This window comes from Podarcis liolepis (genome assembly GCF_965112155.1).
Source record: "Podarcis liolepis genome assembly, chromosome: 15".
In the NCBI taxonomy this organism is placed as follows: domain Eukaryota; kingdom Metazoa; phylum Chordata; class Lepidosauria; order Squamata; family Lacertidae; genus Podarcis; species Podarcis liolepis.
Window position 1 is genome coordinate 11,190,125 of NC_139566.1, and position 20,480 is coordinate 11,210,604.

The following is a 20,480-nucleotide window of genomic DNA, read 5'->3' on the forward strand; positions in this document are numbered from 1 at the left end:
GTGTCAAAGCCCAGGGCAAAGAGGTGCATCTTCAGTATTCACCAAAAGGTGTCTAGCGAAGGTACCAGGTGGACCTCTGTGGGAGGGAAGTCCACAACTGAGGGGCTGCCAACGAGAAGGCCCTGTCCTGGGCTGCCACCACCCAAGCTTGAGGAGTAGTGGAACTACTCAAATTAGACCCAGTGACCTGAATGGACATGCCTAGTGCTGCCTGGTTAATTCCCAATGGGTCTACTTTATGATTGACTTGGACGCAACCCTGCCCTCCACAAATTGGTGGTGTTGTGTGTCTTTTGAGGCAGTGACTGGCCCGAGGCTACGCAGCGAGAGCTTCATAGAATTGTAGAGTTGGAAGGGACCTCGAGTCTCATCTAGTCCAGCCCCCTGGAATGCAGGAATCTCAACACGGCTGAGTGAGGATTTGAAACCTGGTCTCCCAGGTGCTAGCCTCCTGCTCCAACCACTATACCACCCATTTTAAGTTTACCAAACTTCAAATGATAGTTGGGGCAGCGGACTATTAAGACATTCCACTTCCCATTGGAATCCTATTAACCACTGTCAGGACCGAGGTGGGCCAACGAAACAGAGAAGGAAGGAGACGGATACAACCAGCATCCCAAACAGCAGTCCTTATAGCATTAATTCATGTCAGATTTTATTTCATTTTCCCACAAAGACTGTACAAAATCCATATAAAATCCTGGCATTGGAATGGGCTATGGTTTAGTATCCAAAAATAATTCCCCAAAGGGGATCCCACCAGCCTTATAACTTACATGGGGACGTGGAGAACACTCTGCAGAGGGGAGAGAGGGGGCTGGAATTATGTACAGCAGGAGCAGGAGAGGAGAAGAGGGCACCGATTCAGAGGGAGAGTCACATTATTTACAGGAATGGGGGCAGGTGGGAAATGCCACAAGATTCCCTGCATGTTTATATATATATATATATTTATAGATATTTATATTTATATATATATACACACACACTATCTCACATATTAACAAGCTTTACATGATAACAAAAAAGGGAGCCTGTGGTCAATCAGGACGTAGTCTGTATTATCGTCGTCCCGGTTATTATTATTTTTAAAGCACCAAAATGCATGAGCGTAACCTGCACGAGCCTCCACAGGGGCCGAATGTGCGGGAAGGTATCGGGGGGTGGGGCGGGATGAGTCAAGGATGAGGAACTACGCTGGTCACCGGCTGATGTCACGGCTGGAGTCCCAGGCTTTGGGGCCAGGCTGCAGCTTCAGGGAGTCAAAGAAGGGGTGCTTCAGGGCCTCGGCCAGTGTCAGCCGCTTGGCCGGCTCGTATTCCAGCATGCCCTCGATGAGGTCGAAGAGCTGGTGGTGTTCTTCGGCCTCGGAGGCCAGGTACCTCTGTGGAGAGAAGGCGGCTGTCAGAACGCAAGGAAAGACCAGCTGCTGGAGGCAAACCTAGGGGGATGCTGTGTGCCGTTCTGGTAGCCTCACCACAAAAGGGATACAGTGGTACCTCGGGTTACATACGCTTCAGCTTACATACGCTTCAGGTTACAGACTCCACTGATCCAGAAATAGTGCTTCAGGTTAAGAACTTTGCTTCAGGGTGAGAACAGAAATCGTGCTCCGGCGGCGTGGCAGCAGCAGGAGGCCCCATTAGCTAAAGTGGTGCTTCAGGTTAAGAACAGTTTCAGGTTAAGTACGGACCTCCAGAACAAATTAAGTACTTAACCCGAGGTATCACTGTATTGTAGAGCTGGGACGCGGGTGGCGCTGTGGGTTAAACCACAGAGCCTAGGACTTGCCGATCAGAAGGTCGACGGTTCGAATCCCCGTGACGGGGTGAGCTCCTGTTGCTTGGTCCCTGCTCCTGCCAACCTAGCAGTTCGAAAGCACCTCAAAGTGCAAGTAGATAAATAGGTACCGCTCTGGCGGGAAGGTAAACGGCGTTTCCGTGCGCTGCTCTGGTTCGCCAGAAGCGGCTTAGTCATGCTGGTCACATGACCCGGAAGCTGTACGCTGGCTCCCTCGGCCAATAAAGCGAGATGAGCGCCGCAACCCCAGAGTCGGCCACAACTGGACCTAATTGTCAGGGGTCCCTCTACCTTTACCTAGAGCTGGGAAAAGTTTTCCAAATGGCAAGCGGAACGATCAAGGGGATGCAGCAACCCCCTTCATGAGGAAAGGCGATTCTCAGGTTTAGAGCAACGTTCGAATTTTGCCATGCGTATTTTGCACCTGGCTATCGACCACATGCGACCAAGTGAAGATGCCTGGGCACATGGATGGCACCTGACATCGCCACCATCTGGAGATGAATGCCAGGGGATTCTTGGATCTGGTGGATTGTTTTCACACACTAATACCCCACCCTGTAGAATTCTATCCATTATATTTTATCTGCACAATCAGAACGAAATTCAGGAAGCAAAAAGTTGTACAATCATACCTCGGGTTGAATGCGCTTTGGGTCGAGCGCATTTGAGTTGCACTCCGCGGCAACCCGGAAGTAATGGAACACGTTACTTCCGGATTCCGCCGCTTGTGCATGCGCTCAAAATGACATCACGTGCATGCGCAGAAGCGACGAAAAGCGACGCACGCGTGCGCAGACATGCCATCGCTAGTTATGTTTGCTTCTAGATGTGAACGCGGCTCCAGAACAGATCCCATTCGTATCCAGAGGTACCACTGTACTGAAAAATGTGACCTTTGAGCCGCCTGGCCCCCAAATGGCAACTGAGACATTCTGTTTTGGAGTCTGCAACCCTGGGTTTAAGAAGCCATTTGGCACCTAGCTTATATATCTTTTATTACTGGTTTAGAAAAAAAATGAGTAACAGGTGGGATGAGAGAGATGTATGGCCTGGAGAAAGTGGAGAGGGGAAAGACTCCCCCCGTCACTCAGAAACACTATAACTTGGGGGCATCTAAGGAATACGAACTTGGAAGATTCAGGACAGATAAAACACGGGACTTCTTCACGCAGCGCACAGCTGAACTATGCAACTTGCTCCCGCAGGGGGCAGTGACAGCCAACAGCTTGGATGGCTTTAAGAGAGTTGGGAAAATTTGGGGAGGGTGAGGCTACCAATTGGCTATTCCATGGCTAGAGGGGAGTTGCTCTTGTGTTCAGGACCTGCTTGAGGGTTCCGCATTGGGGCACCTGGTCAGCCACTGTGAGGACAGGATGATGGACCAGATGGGCCATTGGCCTGATACAGCAGGCTCTCCCTTATGACCACTTCGTAGGTGAAAGCTGCTCTTCGCTCCTACCCAGAGTTACCACTGGTGCCAGCCAACCCGCCTTGCCCAACCCTTCTCCCAGACCCTGTGACATCCCTCCAGATCTCCCTCTCCCATCACAAAGCAGCCTTACTCTCAGCGGCTTGCAGTTCTCTCGAACATAGCGCCCAGCAGAGGTGTTCTCGTCCCAGTCCAGGCGGCCGTGGTAGAAGTATTTCTGCTTCCTGCAGTGAACGAGGAACGGACAGGTGAGGTCCAGAGTACAAAACGCCAGGTGAGTGGAGAGGTTAGGGAGCAGCCACCCACCCAACAACCCCAAAGGAAGGAAGCGTTTCAGATTTTCCCATCCCATCTCACACATGAGCACCAAAAAGGCCCCACCTGGTCTTCCTGGTCATCCTCGATGGAAGGGGACCCAGGATTCGCTCCATCATTGCCAGATGCTCTCTGTTATCATGGGTCTGAAAGAAAAACAGCTTGGGATTGAAAAATGGTGGGTTTTTTTGAGGGGGGGGGGAAGAGAATGAAGCACCATGCTGGGAGCTTTAGCCCAGAGGCAGCTGGTGGGCAACGTGACTGGCTGTCTCCCTGCTGGAGACATATGCCAAAATAACATTTCGTTTTGAAGTTGGTGTCAAAGCTCTATCAAGGCTTCAGGGAATTACGATCCGTCCCCAGTGGCAGTCAAAAGGCAGATGACCGAAAGAGTTCTTACCACATAATTTTTTCAGTACAGTGGTACCTCTGGATGTGAACGGGATCCATTCCGGAGCCCCGTTCACATCCTGAAGAGAACGCACCCCGCTTCTGCACGTCGTGATTCGCCGCTTCTGCGCATGACATCATTTTGAGCGCCTGCGCATGCGCGAGCGGCGAAACCCAGAAGTAATGCATTCCGTTACTTCCGGGTCACCACAGAGCGCAACCCGAAAACACTCAACCTGAAGCAACTTTAACCCGAGGTATGATTGCATTCACAAAGAGAGGCAAAGGAACGCTGTCTTTACAATAATGGTGTTGTTCTAAGTCCCACCCCTTCAGTCCCTCCTAATATACATCACCCCTGCGCCGGCTGGTCAGTGCTTTCTGCCTCTGAGATTTCTGCTCTGCTGCGCACACAGCCCGTCTGGTTTTGGGAGAGGGAGGATCAGGAATGCTTTCAAGAGACACTGAGTCTGTTAAATGTTTCTCCCCTGATGCTGCTCCTTCCTGCTGCTCCCCAGTATATCCCAGCTTTCCCCCTCGTCAGCCTCTGAACTATGCCTTTCGGCAAACCACCGTTCTAAATCTACACTGTCCTCCTCTCCCCAAGAAGCTGCAGAGAGAGGTGAGCGGCGGCAGCGGCTCCCACCATTCCTCCTCAGTCCAGCCCCTGACAGTTGGTTGCCAGTGTTGCAGTGAGGTCTTTGCAGATGTACTGGGGACGGAGTTTTGAGAACCGATGCTACAGGCAATTTGTGCTACAGACCTTGTGAGTTGCTCACCTGGAACAAAGTGAAGCCCATGTAGTACTCGAAGATGATGCAGCCGATGCTCCAGACGTCACAGGGCTGGGTCCAACCGAGCTCTGTCACACCGAGAAAGAATTTCAGTAGGTTGCCAAGCCCCACCGCTGCCCCACCTCTCCTCACCAGCCCAGTCTTGTGCAGATCTTCCTGCCCTGCCCACCTGCACAAACTCACTAGCAACCCCCAAATCAAGTGGGCGCCAAGACACTGACCCAGGATGACTTCCGGGGCCCGGTAGTGCCGCGTGGAAACGATGGTGCTGTGGTGCTCGTGGTCGAAGGTGGCGCTGCCGAAATCAACCACCCGGACGGCCGTGTTCTTGACGCTCCGCTCGTCTCGCTTCTTGTGGGGAGGGGGAGACAAGGGAAGAAAAGAAGGGGAAGGGGCAGTTAATGCAGGGTGGAGGGGGGCGTCAGGCTTGGGGGCCATGTGCAGCCCCCACCCAGGCCTCTATATCTGGCCACACCCCACTTCCCCAGGCCACATCCCTCAGCAGCTCTGCTTCACCTGCCACCCTGGCTTCTGAGCATGTTTTGCTTGGCTGGAGTATGCCCTGGGACTCCCATAATGCCTCTTGCTTGGAAGATCAAGAAGGGGGGTTAGAATGTGGGTAGCAGTGTTTCCCAAACTTGGGTCTCCAGCTGTTTTTAGACTACAACTCCCATCATCCCCAGCTAGCAGGACCAATGGTCAGGGATGATGGGAATGTAGTCCATTAACAGTTGGAGACTCAAGTTTGGGAAACACTGAAACTAGCCTACTGTATGTTGGGGAAACTTGGCGTTTGTTGCTCTGCACACTTTTGCCTCTGGCCCCTGGAAGATTGCCCAAGAGGGGATGTGGCCCTCAGGCTGAAAAAGGTTCACCACGCCTTGATTGATGTCCCAGGCAAGGATGGGGAAAGGACGCAGCTTTACATGCAGATGATTCCTGGTTCATTCTCTGACGCCTCCAGGTAGGGTGGGTAGAGACTCCCTGCCTGAAACCCTGCAGAGGCGCTGCCAGTCAGTGTAGACAGTACTGAGCTAGATGGCCCAATGGTCTTGATTTGGTGCCTAGCAGCTTCCTATATCCTGCCAAGCAGCCCTGCTCGTCACTCCCTGGAGCTAATGCTACGCAGACTGCGAAACGCAAAGAGAGCTTCGGCCATCCCTGCTGCTGGCCTGTTTGTTGCAGTACAATACAGATTTATCCAACACACAGACTCACCTTTTCCAGGTTGTAGGTCATCTCATAATCAGAGTTGACAAAGAGGATGTTTTCGGGCTTGAGGTCTGTATGCGTGAGCTTGTTTTCATGTAAAACTGGAGGGGGAGGGAGGGAATGAAACCAGGTCAGATTTTGACACGAGAGGTGGGTACAAGGTAGGATGTTAAAACTTGCAAAGGAAAAGCTGTACTGGTTCATCCTGCACAGCTCTAAAAGTTCTCCACGTGAACCAGGCCACAGGTCAGCACCCCTCCCATCCAAGCCCTCTCCCCTGAAACCTTTTAAAGACAACATTTTCATCTTTCCAGGATTAACACATCCACTTTTAGGGGACACTTCCCTCCTGGCTGCAGCTAAACATAACCAAGTTGCTTTCTACAAAGAGAGACTGCTGGAGAGAAATGTCTCATCAAAGGGCACACAGAGTGTTGTCTGGCTTTTCTGCCTGGGATTATTTTAACTGGAGATTTCAAAGTTTGAACGTGGACATTTTTCGTGCAAAGCAAGCCTGACCTTCCAGGGATCTATGGCAGAGGTGAGTGAGGAACTGAAGACCAAATGTGGACTCCGGTACCTCTCCACTGAGTCTCTCTGCGAGGCTCCTCGGACTACACCTCTCAGCAGCCCTGCTCTGTCTCCTCCTGAAGTGGATTTGTGTGGCTGGAACGTGTCCTTGAACTGCAACCATCCCTCTGGCTTGCCAGGATGGAGGACAGAGTGGGGCAGGGGTGTCTGCGAAGACGCAAAAACCTCTCGACTTTGTGCAGGTGGCTGCCTTCCGGGTACGCAAAATGTAAGAACCTGCTCCAGGTTCTTGATTCCAGGAAGGGGGAAGACGCCATGTTCCGGGTCTGTCCCTGCAACTCCCCTATGAGGCAAGTTTGTAGTTATACTACTGAATACCAGCTGCTGAAACACGCAAGAGGGAACTGCATTTTTCTGCTTGGATCCTGCTTTCTAGGCATCTGGTGGCCACTGTGAGAACAGGATGCTGGACTAGACGGGCCATTGGCCTGATCCTGCTGGGCTCTTGTGTACTTTCTCCAGGCCATGCACTGTTTTACAAACTTCATGTCACCTCTTGTTCAGCTTTTCTCTAAACTACAAGAAGCTGCAACTCGAGAGCTGCAGCCTTTTTTTTTTTTTTTACGGAAATGGTCTAAATAAACAAATGCATTAAACCGTCCGGATCCAGCAGGCCTGCGTCTTCCTGCAGCGTCTTGTCCCCACTTGCCCTCCCACCCCAGCCCGTGTCTGCCCTTGGCACTCACATTTGACAGCCAGGCACACTTGATAGGCCATGTGCCTTATCTGGTGGAGGGGGTAAGGCAGGTAATTGTTGTCCTTCAGGAAGTCAAAGGTGCTGAGTCCCAGAAGCTCGAAGGAAATGCACATGTGACCGTGATAGTCGAACCAATCGTACATCTGCACGCACAGGCTGGAGGACAGAGAAAGGCACAGGGAGTTGAAGATTCCTCCATGCAACTCACTGCAGTTGTTTTATCAGGCTACATGAGGAGGAGAGTGATGGGACTCGCAAATATTTATTGCCTATTCTTTTAGTGGCCACTCGGCTAGTTATGGCTGAAACCCTGAGGGCATCACACAAGGACTATCCCACGACTCGGAATACAAAAATGTCTAGTAATTGGCCACTACTGAGAAAATAACTCAGAAGTTATAAAATAGGGTGGAGGGGGGAGGGTTGCAATATGGTGGCCCATATATGAATGAAACTGGTCTTGAAGATAAAACTCTCCACAAAGCATCTTTGCATGTATTGGTCTCCTGAAGAGGACGGCTTGAACTATATTTCTTCCTTGGGAATTACTGGGACAGATAGCACAATTTTTGTGCTTTCTCCAGAACGTTACATGCCAGACATTTAGATAACTTGTAGATATTTATAAGAATCATTCATATTAATGTGAAACCTGATACCTGTTACAGGGGTGGGGGGGGTGTGTCGTGTTATATAATTGCTATTATATATAACAATCCAACAAAAGATTATTCTTTTCAAAAACCCTCCACCCTCAACTAGCTGCAGCCGTTTTATCAGGTTAAAGCAGGAGAGAGAAGGGAAGTCAAGGCCTCTCCATTGCCTCCGCTGAGAAAATAAATAATAATAATAATAATAATAATAATAATAATAATAATAATAATAATAATAATAATAATATATTTATACTCCGCCCATCTGGCTGGTTTTCCCCAGCCACTCTGGGCGACTTCCAACAGAATATTAAAATACAATAGTCTATTAAACATTAAAAGCTTCCCTGAACTTCCCTGCCTTCAGATGTCTTCTAAAAGTCTGGTAGTTATTTTTCTCTTTGACATCTGGTGGGAGGGCGTTCCACAGGGCGGGTGCCACTACTGAGAAGGCCCTCTGCCTGGTTCCCTGTAACCTCACTTCTCGCAGCGAGGGAACCGCCAGAAGGCCCTCAGCGCTGGACCTCAGTGTCCGGGCTGAACAATGGGGGTGGAGACATTCCTTCAGGTATACTGGACTGAGGCTGTTTAGGGCTTTAAAGGTCAGCAGCAACACTTTGAATTGTGCTCGGAGAACAGCGATGCTCAGCTCCCCCCTTGGCTGTTGCAACAACTCTGCTTACTAGGTGGGCCATAGGCTGGCTGCTACGTCTCTCAGTCTAACCTGCCTAAGCCAATGGCCACCAGCTACCGCTGGTAAAAACATTTCTACACTGCCCTTGAGTTATTTTACAGATATATAAGTAATCTCCACTAGGTGGCACTGTAGGAGAAAGCCAGGAGTTCCTGGACCTGGTCTAGGAAGGCAAACCAGGGGGGGAAAGGCTGGGCCAGAGTTCTTCTCCGTGACAAGAGATTTTGCAGAGGGTGCACACACCTATTTCCAGATGTGTTAGCGCTACTCACTTCTTGTTCTCCGGATCCTTCTCGTTAATTTTCTCCAGCACGTTGATCTCCAGCCGAGCTGCCTCTTTGTACTTTTCCACATTCTTGATTATTTTTAGAGCCACCCGTGTATTGCCCCTTGGGAGGAATGCAGGAGAAGTATCTCAGAATCAAGGTATTTGGGTGGAAGAAGAGGAGAGATGCTTGAAATGCTATTCATCCTCTCAACTTCTGACTATAGAGAACATGTGGAGCCCTCCAGAAGTGGTTATTACTGACCCCTGTACTAGTCAGACCATTAGAACATCTAGCTCACTACTGTCTACACTGACCGGCACAGGCTCTCTGGGGTTTCAAGCAGGGGACATTTCCAGCCCTACCTGGAGATGCTTCAGCTTGAACCTGGGACTTCCTGTATGCAAATCGGATGCTCTACAACTGACCTATGGCCAACTGAGCTACCGCTGTATCAAGCAAACATTACAGAGACACTCTAGGAACCTGCCTTCTACTGAGTCAGACCATTGGGTCTCCTCTGTTCAGTACAGGCTATGCTGACTTTCCTGGATTTCAGACAGCAGCCTTTTCCCCAGCCCTACCTGGAGATGCTGGGGACTGAGGCTGGGACCTCCGGCATGTAAAGCAGCTGCTCTAGCAGTGAGCTAGGGCCCTTCCCCACAACCCTTGTAAAGGTAAAGGTACTCCTGCCCGTATGGGCCAGTCGTGACCGACTCTGGAGTTGCGTGCTCATCTCGCTCTAGAGGCCGGGAGCCGGCGCTGTCCGAAGACACTTCTAGGTCACGTGGCCAGCGTGACTAAGCTGCGCTGGCGAGCCAGCACCAGCGCCGCACACGGAAACGCCGTTTACCTTCCCGCTAGGTAAGTGGTCCCTATTTATCTACTTGCACTTAGAGGTGCTTTTGAACTGCTAGGTGGGCAGGAGCTGGGACCGAACGGCGGGAGCTCACCCCGCCGCGGGGATTCGAACCGCCAAGCTTATGATCAGCAAGTCCTAGGCACTGAGATTTTACCCACATCGCCACCCGCGTCCCTCACACCCCTTGAGTCACCCCTTTTTTCTAAGCTGGAGGATGCCCAGGTGCTTTTGCTGTTCCTCACAGAAAAGCAATTTCAACCCACAATGCAAGATTCAGCCCCATAAGCCTTTAAGCAGAACACATTTGCTATGTTTGCTGCAAGTGGCCCGCACAGCTGCCGCTCAGACAAGAATCCCAAATGCTGCTTCCTTCTGCCACCTTCTGCTCACTCACCTGCGGTGATCCACACACTGTACCACCCGGCCAAAAGTGCCCTCTCCGAGGGTGCTAATAATCTCGTCTGAGAAAGGAGAGAGAGACAGAGAAAGAGAGAAAGAGAATGTAAGAGAACAAGCAGTGTCTGGTCACAGTGCATAACACACCATCACAAAGGCTGCCTTTGCCAGCTCAAAGAGCCAAGACAGGGAGGCCCCTGCAAACTAATTCAATCCCTGACACTTTGGGTAACAATATGAAAAGATAACAGAGAAAGGAGTTGGGAAGGGAGACTCTTTAAAGAAAAGGAAACAGAAGAAGGGCTGGGCTTTTTTTTTCCCTTAAAAAAAATAACAACAATAATTAATACTGCGAAGAAAAATAAAAAAGGAACAGGGAGGGAGGGGGAATCTAAGAGAGCAACTGCGCGACTGCAACGGGAGCTTAACTAGAGACTAGATTATGTTACGATTTGGCTGTACATCTTTCTTGAAGCCAGTCGCCGATGCGATAGACGAGGTGGCCTTCGTCGTCGTCTTCCACGCTCTTGGCTCTCCGGCCGCTTTGCTGACTCCGCTGCGGGGGGGTCCCCAAAAACGCAGGCACAGGCGGAAGAGGGGAGGGTTTTCGTGTTTTCATTCATTCATTCACCCGGCCAATTCGGGGCGTTTTCAAACCAGCGCAGGGGCAAGCCAGCCAGCCAAGCGTCACCCATGGAAATGGTAGGTAGGCCCGTTGGCAGATTTGAGGAAGGAAGGAGGGACGATTCCCAGGCCAATTCATACGGCGCAGAGGCGCATATATATATAAACGATAAGGGATATTGCAAGGGAAAAAAAAGTCAAGATAACACACACACTAGCTCAGGAAATCTCTCTTTTTAAAAAATAAAAATAAAATGTATAATCAAAGAAGTAGTAGTAAAATATATAAATATATATATATATGGAGAAAGTCTTCCACAAAACAGACCCACCCAAGTCAGTACAAAAGGACAGGGCAGAGAGAAAAGTTGGGTCCTCGCATGATAGGGTATATATGCTGGAAGAGCACACAGAGCGTGGCTCACCAACCAGAAGCTCAGCAACCACAGGAAAGGGATGGGGTTTGCTGGAAGCAGACCCCACCAGGCGATCAGTGGCAAGGGGTGGAAATCCTCCATGGTCAACCTCATCCTTTCCAGCTTCCTAGACTTGCTTACCCCCAATATGCAGAGAAGGGAAGGAACTGGACTTTGATGGCTGAGCACATGCTCTGTAGACTGAAGGCCCAGGGTTAAGTCCCTGGCAACTCCAGGCAGCTGGTGATGGGCAAGACCTTTCTCTGCCCGAGATCAAGGAGAAGCACTGACAGTCAGAATCTACTGGGCTAAATGGGCAAAAGGCCTGAACTGGTCTAAGGAAGATCCCCCATGTTCCCAGAAGCTATAACTTCAGGGCGCATTTTCCCCAGTTACCAAGACGAGAGAAATTAGGTTGAAGCACACAGCTCCCCGTAAGGTGGAACTTTGGCTGAGCTCTATCCATTAACCAAAAAAGCTGGGTCAGTTATGTACCTACACCATGTACCAGAACATTTCCTAGTTCAAGGCTCCCAAAAGTCCAAAGGACTCATGAGTGGAAGAGCCTGACTGTTGTTTCTCTGCACCATTTGGCGCTCTGGCCATGCCTCCTTCTGAACAGCCTCTGCTTTGGGGGGAGCAGATAATTTTGCAGCATGCTTGCACAGTGTGTGATGGGGTGATTTCAATTCCTTCTGATACAGAGAGGCAAGAGCTCTTGCATCTCTGAACTAAGTCACTGCTCTGGCCTTCCAATCGAGAGGTATGACCAGGACAAGCAGACACACGACAGGAAACAAAGGAGTTGTTGGCTCATACTCTTACAGAACCTCAAAGTCAACCTTTTTTTAGGTGCAAGAAGGAATTGTGTCCTCAATTGTTGACATCCTCATTTGTTACTTCGGGGAAAGGTATGTGTGTCAGCTATCAGACGTTGGGGACACACCAATTCTACAATAAAGCCCCTTGCCTGTCCTCGGAAGCGACAAGAGAACCTATCAACCTCCAGAAGTTGCTGGGCAACAGCTCCCATAATCACTGGTCGTGCTGTAGTCCAGCAGTATCAGGAAAGCCACAGATTCCCCATGAGAACTGTTAAAAAGCTGGCAGGCACCCACTGTTCTGGGAGTATACAAAAGGTCTACCTGTTTTTTCTTCCTATAACACAGAGCTTGATCACTTTAAAAACCTCTTCAAATTCTATCAAGCGAGCTGGTCTTGGGCAAAATGAACCAGCTGTTTGACTCAGTATTCAGTAGCTTCATATGCAGAGAATTCAAAGAACTACAACCTTTGCAAGTAGAAAAAAGGTCCCCTGCTCAGTTGCTGGCGCCTCCTTGTAGGGCTGGGAAAGGTCCTCTGCCCCAAAGAAACTTTAGAGAGATACAGCCGGTCAGACTATGTAAAGACTGGGCTAGATAGATGGAATACAAAGTTGGTTTCCTATTTCATACTTTCACAGGTTGCCAGTCTGGCATCCCTGTTGAGCTTACAACAGGGTGGGGAGAAAGACATATAGCTCAGGGGCACAGCATCTGCTTTGCTGATGCTGCATCTTCAGGTAGGACAGGGAGAGACCCCCTGTATGAAATCCAGGAGAGCCACTGCCAGTCAGTGTAGGGAATACTGAGCTAGATGGACCATGGTCCTGAAATTTAGACTATGGAGCCAGCAGGGTTCCAGAGGCCTCTACTCCCTACTTGCATGTAGAGGTGAAGAAAGCCCCCTGGGAGCAAACAAGCCGAGGAAGCCCACCGCAAGGGATAGGCTGAAATCATTCACACCCACCCGTAGCGAGGCTGTTGTCGCAAGAAGTCAAACTGTGAATCTTCTTCTTAGCACAAAATCACAGGCCTTGCCTGTGTGTCTAGAGCAGTCTGAAAACTCTCAGATTGGGACGCGTTAGTCCACCCTTGACACTGGCTGGCCTGAGCCCTCTGAGAGCACCTCAGGTGACCTTAAAAGGGGATGCAGGCAAATTCATGAGGTGGGGAAGGACATCAGTGGCTGGTTGTCATGACGGATATGAGGTACCTCTGAGATCGGGGGCAGCCTGCCCCCTAGAAAACATTAGCCAGGGAGAGGACTATTACCATCACGCTCCAATTGATGGCATCACAGGAGGACCAGCTTGGCCACTGGGGGGGACAGGACTCTTTTTACTTCCCTAATGCAGCAGCATTTGCAGTCCATCGTAAGAGCACAAGCAGAACCCTGCCAGATCAGGCTAATGGTCCATCGAGTCCAGCGCCCTGAGCCTGAGCAAAACAGCGCTCTCCCTCTTGGGAATGGTATTCGGAAGCATTACTGCCTCCAACTGTGGAGGCAGAGCATAGCCATTGTAACTAGTAACCATCCTTACCAAAAGACAAGGGCGGGAGCAATCTAGGACTCTCAACAGAGCAGGACAGGCCTCCAAGCAGCATGGACGTTTCTGGAAGGGAAGGGGGCTCGGGACTAACACCAGGGCCTCGAAAGCATCCACCACGCAGTTGTGTTTCTCGCGGAAGAACTCTGGCTGCCTTTGGAGGCTCGGAGGCCGCAACAACTACTCACCGATGAGGAGCGGCTGAAGGAGCGGCTGCGGCGGCGTCTCCGCCGTCGCTTCCGGCGGCTGCTTTTGCAACTGCGGTAGCTGCCGTCCCGGGAACGCTGATACTCGTAGGAGTGGTGGTAGTCAGGCTCGTAGTAGGCGTCGCCCCGCTCGCGGCTGTACCCGTCTCGCCGATAGCCGTCGCAGTAGCGCCGGTCATAGGCGCGCCGATCGGAGGAGTGGTCATCGTAGCTGGGAGAAGGGCAGAGGGGGAGACACATGGCAAAGTTCAGCCAGCGTCCAGGAGCAGAGGCAAAGGGCACTGGGCAAGGCTGGTTCACAGTGCCGCCTGGGCCAGGCTTGCCCCCCCCCCCGACCTGCAGCTTCTGCCTGTTGCCCGCCCAGCCCCCCGGACCCAAGCGCTGTGACATGTAAGAGCTGCGGCATGCAAAGTTGTTGCATCTCAGTGACAAGCGACACCCCTCGCATTTAATCAACAGTTGTCCCCAGCCCCTGTTTGCAACCGTCCTTTGTGCTGTGCACGTATCTGTTCTCAGCCACTGTTCTCACTCTTCTCAGCCACTCATTGTGCACCAAGCAGTTTTTATGAAAGTGTCAGAGGAAGCAAGAACACAAGAAGAGCCCTGCTGGATCAGGCCAATGGCCTCTCTAGTCCAGCATCCTGTTCTCACTGGGGTCAATTAGATGCCCCATTGAGACGCCTGCTAGCAGGACCTCAGGGCAGCAGCAACTCAATCCATGTGTGGTTCCCAGTTCCTGGTATCAAGGGGCCTGCTGCCTCTGACAGTAGAGGTAGAGCATAGCCATTGTGCCATTAGCCATTGATAGCCTCATCGTCTAGGAATTGTTCTAATCCTCTTTTAAAACCATCCAAGCTGGTGGCCAGCCTGGCCCTTGTGGAAGCGAGTTACATAGTTTAACAGTGCACTGTGTGAAGAAGTACTTTCCTTTATGTACGCTGCATCATACACAACTACCCCTCTGGAATTCCATATATATATATATATATATATATATATATATATACACACACACACACACACACACACACACACACACATATACACAAACGCACACACCATAGCTGTCAACGTTTCCCTTTTTTAAAGGGAATTTCCTTATTCCGAATAGGATTCCTCGCAAGAAAAGGGAAAAGTTGACAGCTGTGCATATACACAAACAAACAAAAAAGGCCTCATCAGGGAGCTTACCATGTTTCTTTCCCCCCAGGTGTACATCTCAAAAACGTGGAAGAATGGGCATTGCGAACACACACACGCACCATATAGACCGAAGCTTCAGGGACCTTCAGCCTTCCCTGAACTGATGCCTTCCAGACTCCAACTCCCTTCAGCCCCAGCAGGCACAGCCAATGGTCAGGGATGATGGGAGCTGGAGTCTAACGTCATCTAGAACAGCGGATCCCAATCTTTTTGGCATGGCGACCTGCAAGTCCAAAGCATCCTGGAATGGTGACCAACCAATTTATTGCCACAATTGACAACACAGCATCATAAGTGGCCAACGAAATAAAAAAGGCCACTTAAAGGATTACAAGCAATAAAGATTTGGGATTTGCTTATAAAACTTGCAACAACATAATGGGAGGCTTGTTTCTAGGACCAAGGTGAAACTTTCAAGCTCCCTTGCTATTTTTACTACAGGATGCTATAGTTAAAATTACAGCAATGAAATGTTGCTTTTTGTACGTTGTTATATTTGCTATTGTTTTGATTTTGAAATGCGTATGGTCCTGTTTTCTTTGTTTTAAGCCACTTGGAGCATGATTATTTTGGTGCATAAAAGCAGCATATAAATACAATTACGAATGACTTTGCATAGGCTTGGCAACCCACTTCGTTTGAATCTAGAGGGCTGATCTAGAGGGCGCCAGGTTGGGGAAGGTTAGGCCATTCAACCTACAGCCACTCTTTTCTAGGGTCCTGTTTCAGGTGCCACAGCCAGCACTGGCTCTTGCTACCTTCTGCTCACGTGCTCACCTGCGGGAACGGACATGATAGCTGTCTTCCCTGCGGTGGCGCCGCTCGCTGCTGCTCGACCGCGAGCGACTCCGCCTCCTCTTGTGCTTGCGGCTTCTGTAGCGCTCGTGGAAGCTGCCCCGGCTGCTGCGTTCTGAAGAGCGGAACCTTCTGGAATGAGGCATCTGCAAGGAAAAGAGGGAAGGGTTAAATGGGGCTACCTAAACTGGCCACCCAGGTGAGCAGCAATTAAAACGTTAATGGGGGGGAAGGAGCCTGTTTTGAATTGCAAAAAAACGAAACAAAGGGTTTTCCCCAGCAGTCAACAGAATAGTGTTTTGACACAAACTAATCTATACAAAGTTTTCATTAATTTAAAAAGCCCTGCCATTATGCTGTTACATCCAATCAAGAGCCATTTACAAGAGCTATTTAAAAGACCATACAGAGATTCCAAATTGCTCTTAAAATAGCTCTTCCTATCCCCCGGGGATGGAGGAGCTTGTATGTTTCCAGATCTTGCAGGGCTACAGTTCCCTCCATTCCTGACCAGTGCCTCAGAGCATGCACTTGCCCATGCCTTTGCTTTGAATTCACAGCCATTGTAATCTGGGGAGGAAATTCCAACTGCCACACTGGGACTTACACCTAAATAAAAGAGGTCATGGAATGCACCATTGTGGGAGGGGAGCTTTCGTTACTGCTCTTGTTAAAACAGCTGAGAATCACAAATCCTTGCCAATCTGTCACAAATTACACCCCACGCCCCAGTCTTTCTGCCCACCTCTACGCCAGGAGATCCTTGTGTTCATTGATACACAGGAAGCTGTGCAAGTTTCTCTTCCATGGCCTTGCCTAATTCTCTTTTAAACTTGAAGCCATCCAAGTAGGCGGCCCTCAATACCTGCTCAGGTGGGAGCACATTCCAGAGTTTGAGCATGCCAAGAAGAGCTTGAGATTCATAAATCTATGCAACCCACCACCTTTCCACACACTCAAAGCAGCATGCGAAAGAGATAAAAACTACAAAGAAAACCATTTTAGAAACCCTGCAGGAAAAGAAAAGAAAAAACGGCACCAACAACAAACAAACTCAAAGCTGAGCTGGAGACAAAGAACAAGGACACACACAAAAAGGCAGCTCCATTTTCAGTTCAGACTAACAATTTACAAAGCAAACTTTAAAAAAACAAGGAACTGTAAAAGGAGCAGAATAAGACAGCTAGGACACACATAGGCAGCAGGATTCATTACAGACTTAAAAAACAACAACCCAGTAGGATAAAAATAATTCAATATACAAATAGTCCAGAATTATTTATCTACATCCATTTCTTAGTCTGTATCTAAATCAGTTTCTTAGGTCACATCCACACCACACCTTTTTTTACAGCACCTAGAACACATTTATTAGGCGCCTTGCCAACAAATGATGACATATAAAAATATTATTTATATTCGTTAGTCACTTTCCTCACAAAAGTGATCTAAAGCGACCTTCATTAAAACAGATTGGGTAAAAGCCTTAAAACCACATCTTGAAAAGATGGGTCTCACAGACAGTGGCAAAGCTTCATGGAGCTTCCCCCCCCCCCCATGCTCCTCTTCCTCCGCCAGTGTTCACAGATCCTGCCCCACTCAAAGAGGCCAGAAATGCCTGAAACCCTTCAAGTTAAGGGCCAAAAGTGCAGGTGAAGAGGAGAGCCTTTGCCTAGCAACTAGAAATAAAGATGGTGCCACGTGAGCCTTCCCGGGAAGAGCATTCCACAAGCAGGGGCCACCTCTGAAAAGGCAATGCTCTCTTGTCAGCCTCCGGACCACCCATGGGGGGGGGACGACACACTGCTAACAAAGCTGCTGTTAATTTATCATTAATATTAATGAAACTAATTTTAAAAACAGAACCTGTCCCTTGAAAATCTGTCCTTCCTATCCACCATCAGTGACGCTGCTACATATATTATGAATTACAGGATTGAATAATATAAGCACCATTATTAAACAACAACAACAACAACACTTGCACTGAAAAACTACTCTCGTCACCCACCTCAGGTACAATTATGGTGTTGAAAATACTGCAAATACACTATTAACAATGCTACCGTTGTTAAGTCATTACTACTATTACTACTACTCATATACTACTAATAAATAATGCTAGCAGGAGCCAGCCTCTTACCCTGCTGTCAGTGTAACACATTTCACACACAATTGTGCTGCATCTGTTACAGACACATTACTCAACAATGTCATTACTCTTCATATTCAATGACAAAGTCATGGTAATGAAAAGAAAGTCAGCCTCCTCCCCTGAAAAGCTACAGTAGTCACCCTACAATGCTGGTGTTGGGTATATAAAGGGCATGATATTAATAATTACTTTAATAATTTTATTATTTATGCCACCCACCCCCCGAATCTGGCCGTGTTTCCCCAGCCACTCTGGGCAGCTTCCAGCAAAATATAAAAATATAATAAAACATCAAGCATTGAAGACTTCCTGATAGAGGGCTGCTTTCAAATGCCTTTATCTCACGGTGAGTACCAGAACCTTTCCCCCCTAAAAAATACAAGCACTGCTGTTAACCATGTTAGTGTGCCAGTGTGGCACATAAAAGTTCAAGTGGTGAGCTAGAACTCTGGGAGACCTGGGTCCAATTCCCCGCTCAGCTGTGAGTGATCCTGGGCTAGCTGCTGTCTCTTAGCCTAACCTACCTAACAGGGTTCTTGTGAAGATAAAAATGGGGAGGGGGAGACCCATGTATGCCACCTTTAGCTCCTTGGAGGTATGGTGAGATATACATGTAATAAAGAAATAACAGTGGCATTGCCATTATTATTGCAATGAAAAGCCACCCCAAAGGAGCTGCTCTTGTCACCCATCTCCCCTGGAGTGACGGAATTTTATCAAACCAAGTCCTACTCAGAGTAAACCCACAGAAGTCAACAGATTTTAAGTTGGCCTCTCTCTCTCTGAATGTATATGAAAACCACCCTCGGTAACAAGCAACTAATAAATAAAACGTTTGGTTTTATGATAAATTTGCTTGTTGTCCTGTTTTCGGTGGATTGTCATTTCTAGGCACCACATAGAAATGCAAATAATTAAGTGGTATACAAATGTTTTGAATATTATTTTTATTCTTGGTATCGCCTGTCTTTCACCTGCAGGTCCCAGGACAGGGTTACAACAATTTAAAATAATTTGCAGGTTTCTCACAGGAACGTGAAAATCTGATTGCTCACTGTTAAGAACAGGATGCTGGATTAGACAGGCCCTTTCTTAGGCTCTTCTGTTTAAAATTCAGTATTTAAAATAGTCAAAAGAGGGTGAGTCCTAACAGACACAGCTCCCGATTCCAGCAGGTCTACACAACTTCGCTGTACTTTTTCCAGCACCTGCTAAAAACATTTTCTTGCTTAGACAAGCATATCCAGATACGCAGAATGCTGACATGCATTTTAATCTGGTTCTGGTTTTTTGTTTTAAATAGCTGAGGTTTCTTTACTGATAATTTCACTGCTTTACTCTTTTTGTAAACCCTTTTGAGGTTTATTTGGTTTTTACAATCAAGCTGCAGATAATAAATTATATGAAACAAATAACACCCTGACGTTGGGCTCTTAGCCCAACACAATCCACACATCCTGGTGTTGCCTGCATTAGGACTGCGCTGTAAACAATGCCTAAGTGTGGTTGTGGTTGATGTTAATCACCACCCCTACAACAACAATGGGTGATGATGTAGTGCTAGGGAAGGTGATTAATGGTGGGGGAGAGAGAGCGCCCACAAGCCAGCAATAACACCTTCAGTTCCTCAAAGTAAAGCTGGAATACAAATGCGATAAACGACAACCAGAGCAAAGAAAGAGAGAGCCAAGTGAAGAGTTGCCCCTCCTGACCCACTACAACTGCAGCAGCAGGAGGACAATTTCACAATTTCACGGAATAACAGACTTGCAGAGTTGGAAGGGACCACGAGGGTCATCTAGACCCCCCCCACAACCTCCTGCCCATCCGACCCTGGCATTAAGAACCTTATGCTCTACCAACGGAGCTATTCGCTGCTTTCCAGTCTTTTCCCCCAGCCACTCCAAGGGGTGCCTGTGTTTACAATCGAGCGGCCTATACAGGAAACTAAATAAGGCTGCCAGTAGGGCTCTCTCAGAGGCCCATCCTGTTGGGGTCGCCTGGCTGTTCCCAAGGCCTAAGTGTGGTTGTGGGGGCGACTGTTCACGACCCCCATTACTGTGATGTAATTAACTGAAAGGTAATTAATGAGAGATAATTAATAATAATCATAATAATAGTAATAATAATAATGTAATAACTGTTCACGAAATAACTATACATAATAATGCAATAACTGTTCACGACCCACCATTATTGTGATGTAATTAACTGAGAGGTAATTAATGAGAGGTGATTAATAAGAATAATAAGAATGAAAGGCAACCGAGGGAAGAGCTGCCCCAGGTCACCCCCCTCCCACAGCATCCCCTGGGCCTGGTCTGCCCCTCATGAGCCCCCCCCCCCGTCCTGCCCCATAGATGCCCCCCACAGCGGGGGGAGGGGCGGAGGGCGAACTCCCCTCGCCCCACCCCGTCCAGAACAGCCCTCCCCCCGCACTTTCCCGCACCCTCTTGGCCGCCAGCCCGGTGCGCTTGTCCCACAAGAAGTCCGTCTTGGCGGCGGCGGCGGCTCCTCGTCTCCCCACTTCCCCGAACTGAGGGACGAAGCCAGCTGCTCCGAGCGAACGGGCGAGTGACGGCGCGCATGCGTCGCCGTCGCCGTTGCG

General features: G+C 49.1%; 1 protein-coding gene across 4 annotated transcripts; it reads right to left on the reverse strand.

Annotated features, from left to right (window-relative positions):
• Nucleotides 1–633: 633 nt before the first annotated feature.
• Nucleotides 634–20,480, reverse strand: CLK2 (CDC like kinase 2). 4 transcript variants are annotated; one of them, XM_083477616.1, is made up of 13 exons: nucleotides 20,322–20,480; nucleotides 15,700–15,863; nucleotides 13,702–13,930; nucleotides 10,568–10,661; nucleotides 10,104–10,170; nucleotides 8,854–8,970; nucleotides 7,224–7,390; nucleotides 5,953–6,047; nucleotides 4,956–5,085; nucleotides 4,720–4,802; nucleotides 3,617–3,696; nucleotides 3,369–3,459; nucleotides 634–1,387 (listed from the first exon to the last, which is right to left on the reverse strand). In XM_083477616.1, exons 2-13 carry the CDS (start codon nucleotides 15,861–15,863, stop codon nucleotides 1,205–1,207), a joined length of 1,500 nt encoding a protein of 499 aa, XP_083333742.1. In that variant the 5' UTR covers nucleotides 20,322–20,480; the 3' UTR covers nucleotides 634–1,204. The 4 variants fall into 4 exon arrangements, with proteins under 4 accessions (XP_083333742.1, XP_083333741.1, XP_083333740.1 ...); XM_083477615.1 differs by having other exon boundaries at nucleotides 4,956–5,082; nucleotides 20,322–20,470; XM_083477614.1 differs by lacking the exon at nucleotides 20,322–20,480 and adding an exon at nucleotides 17,729–17,875.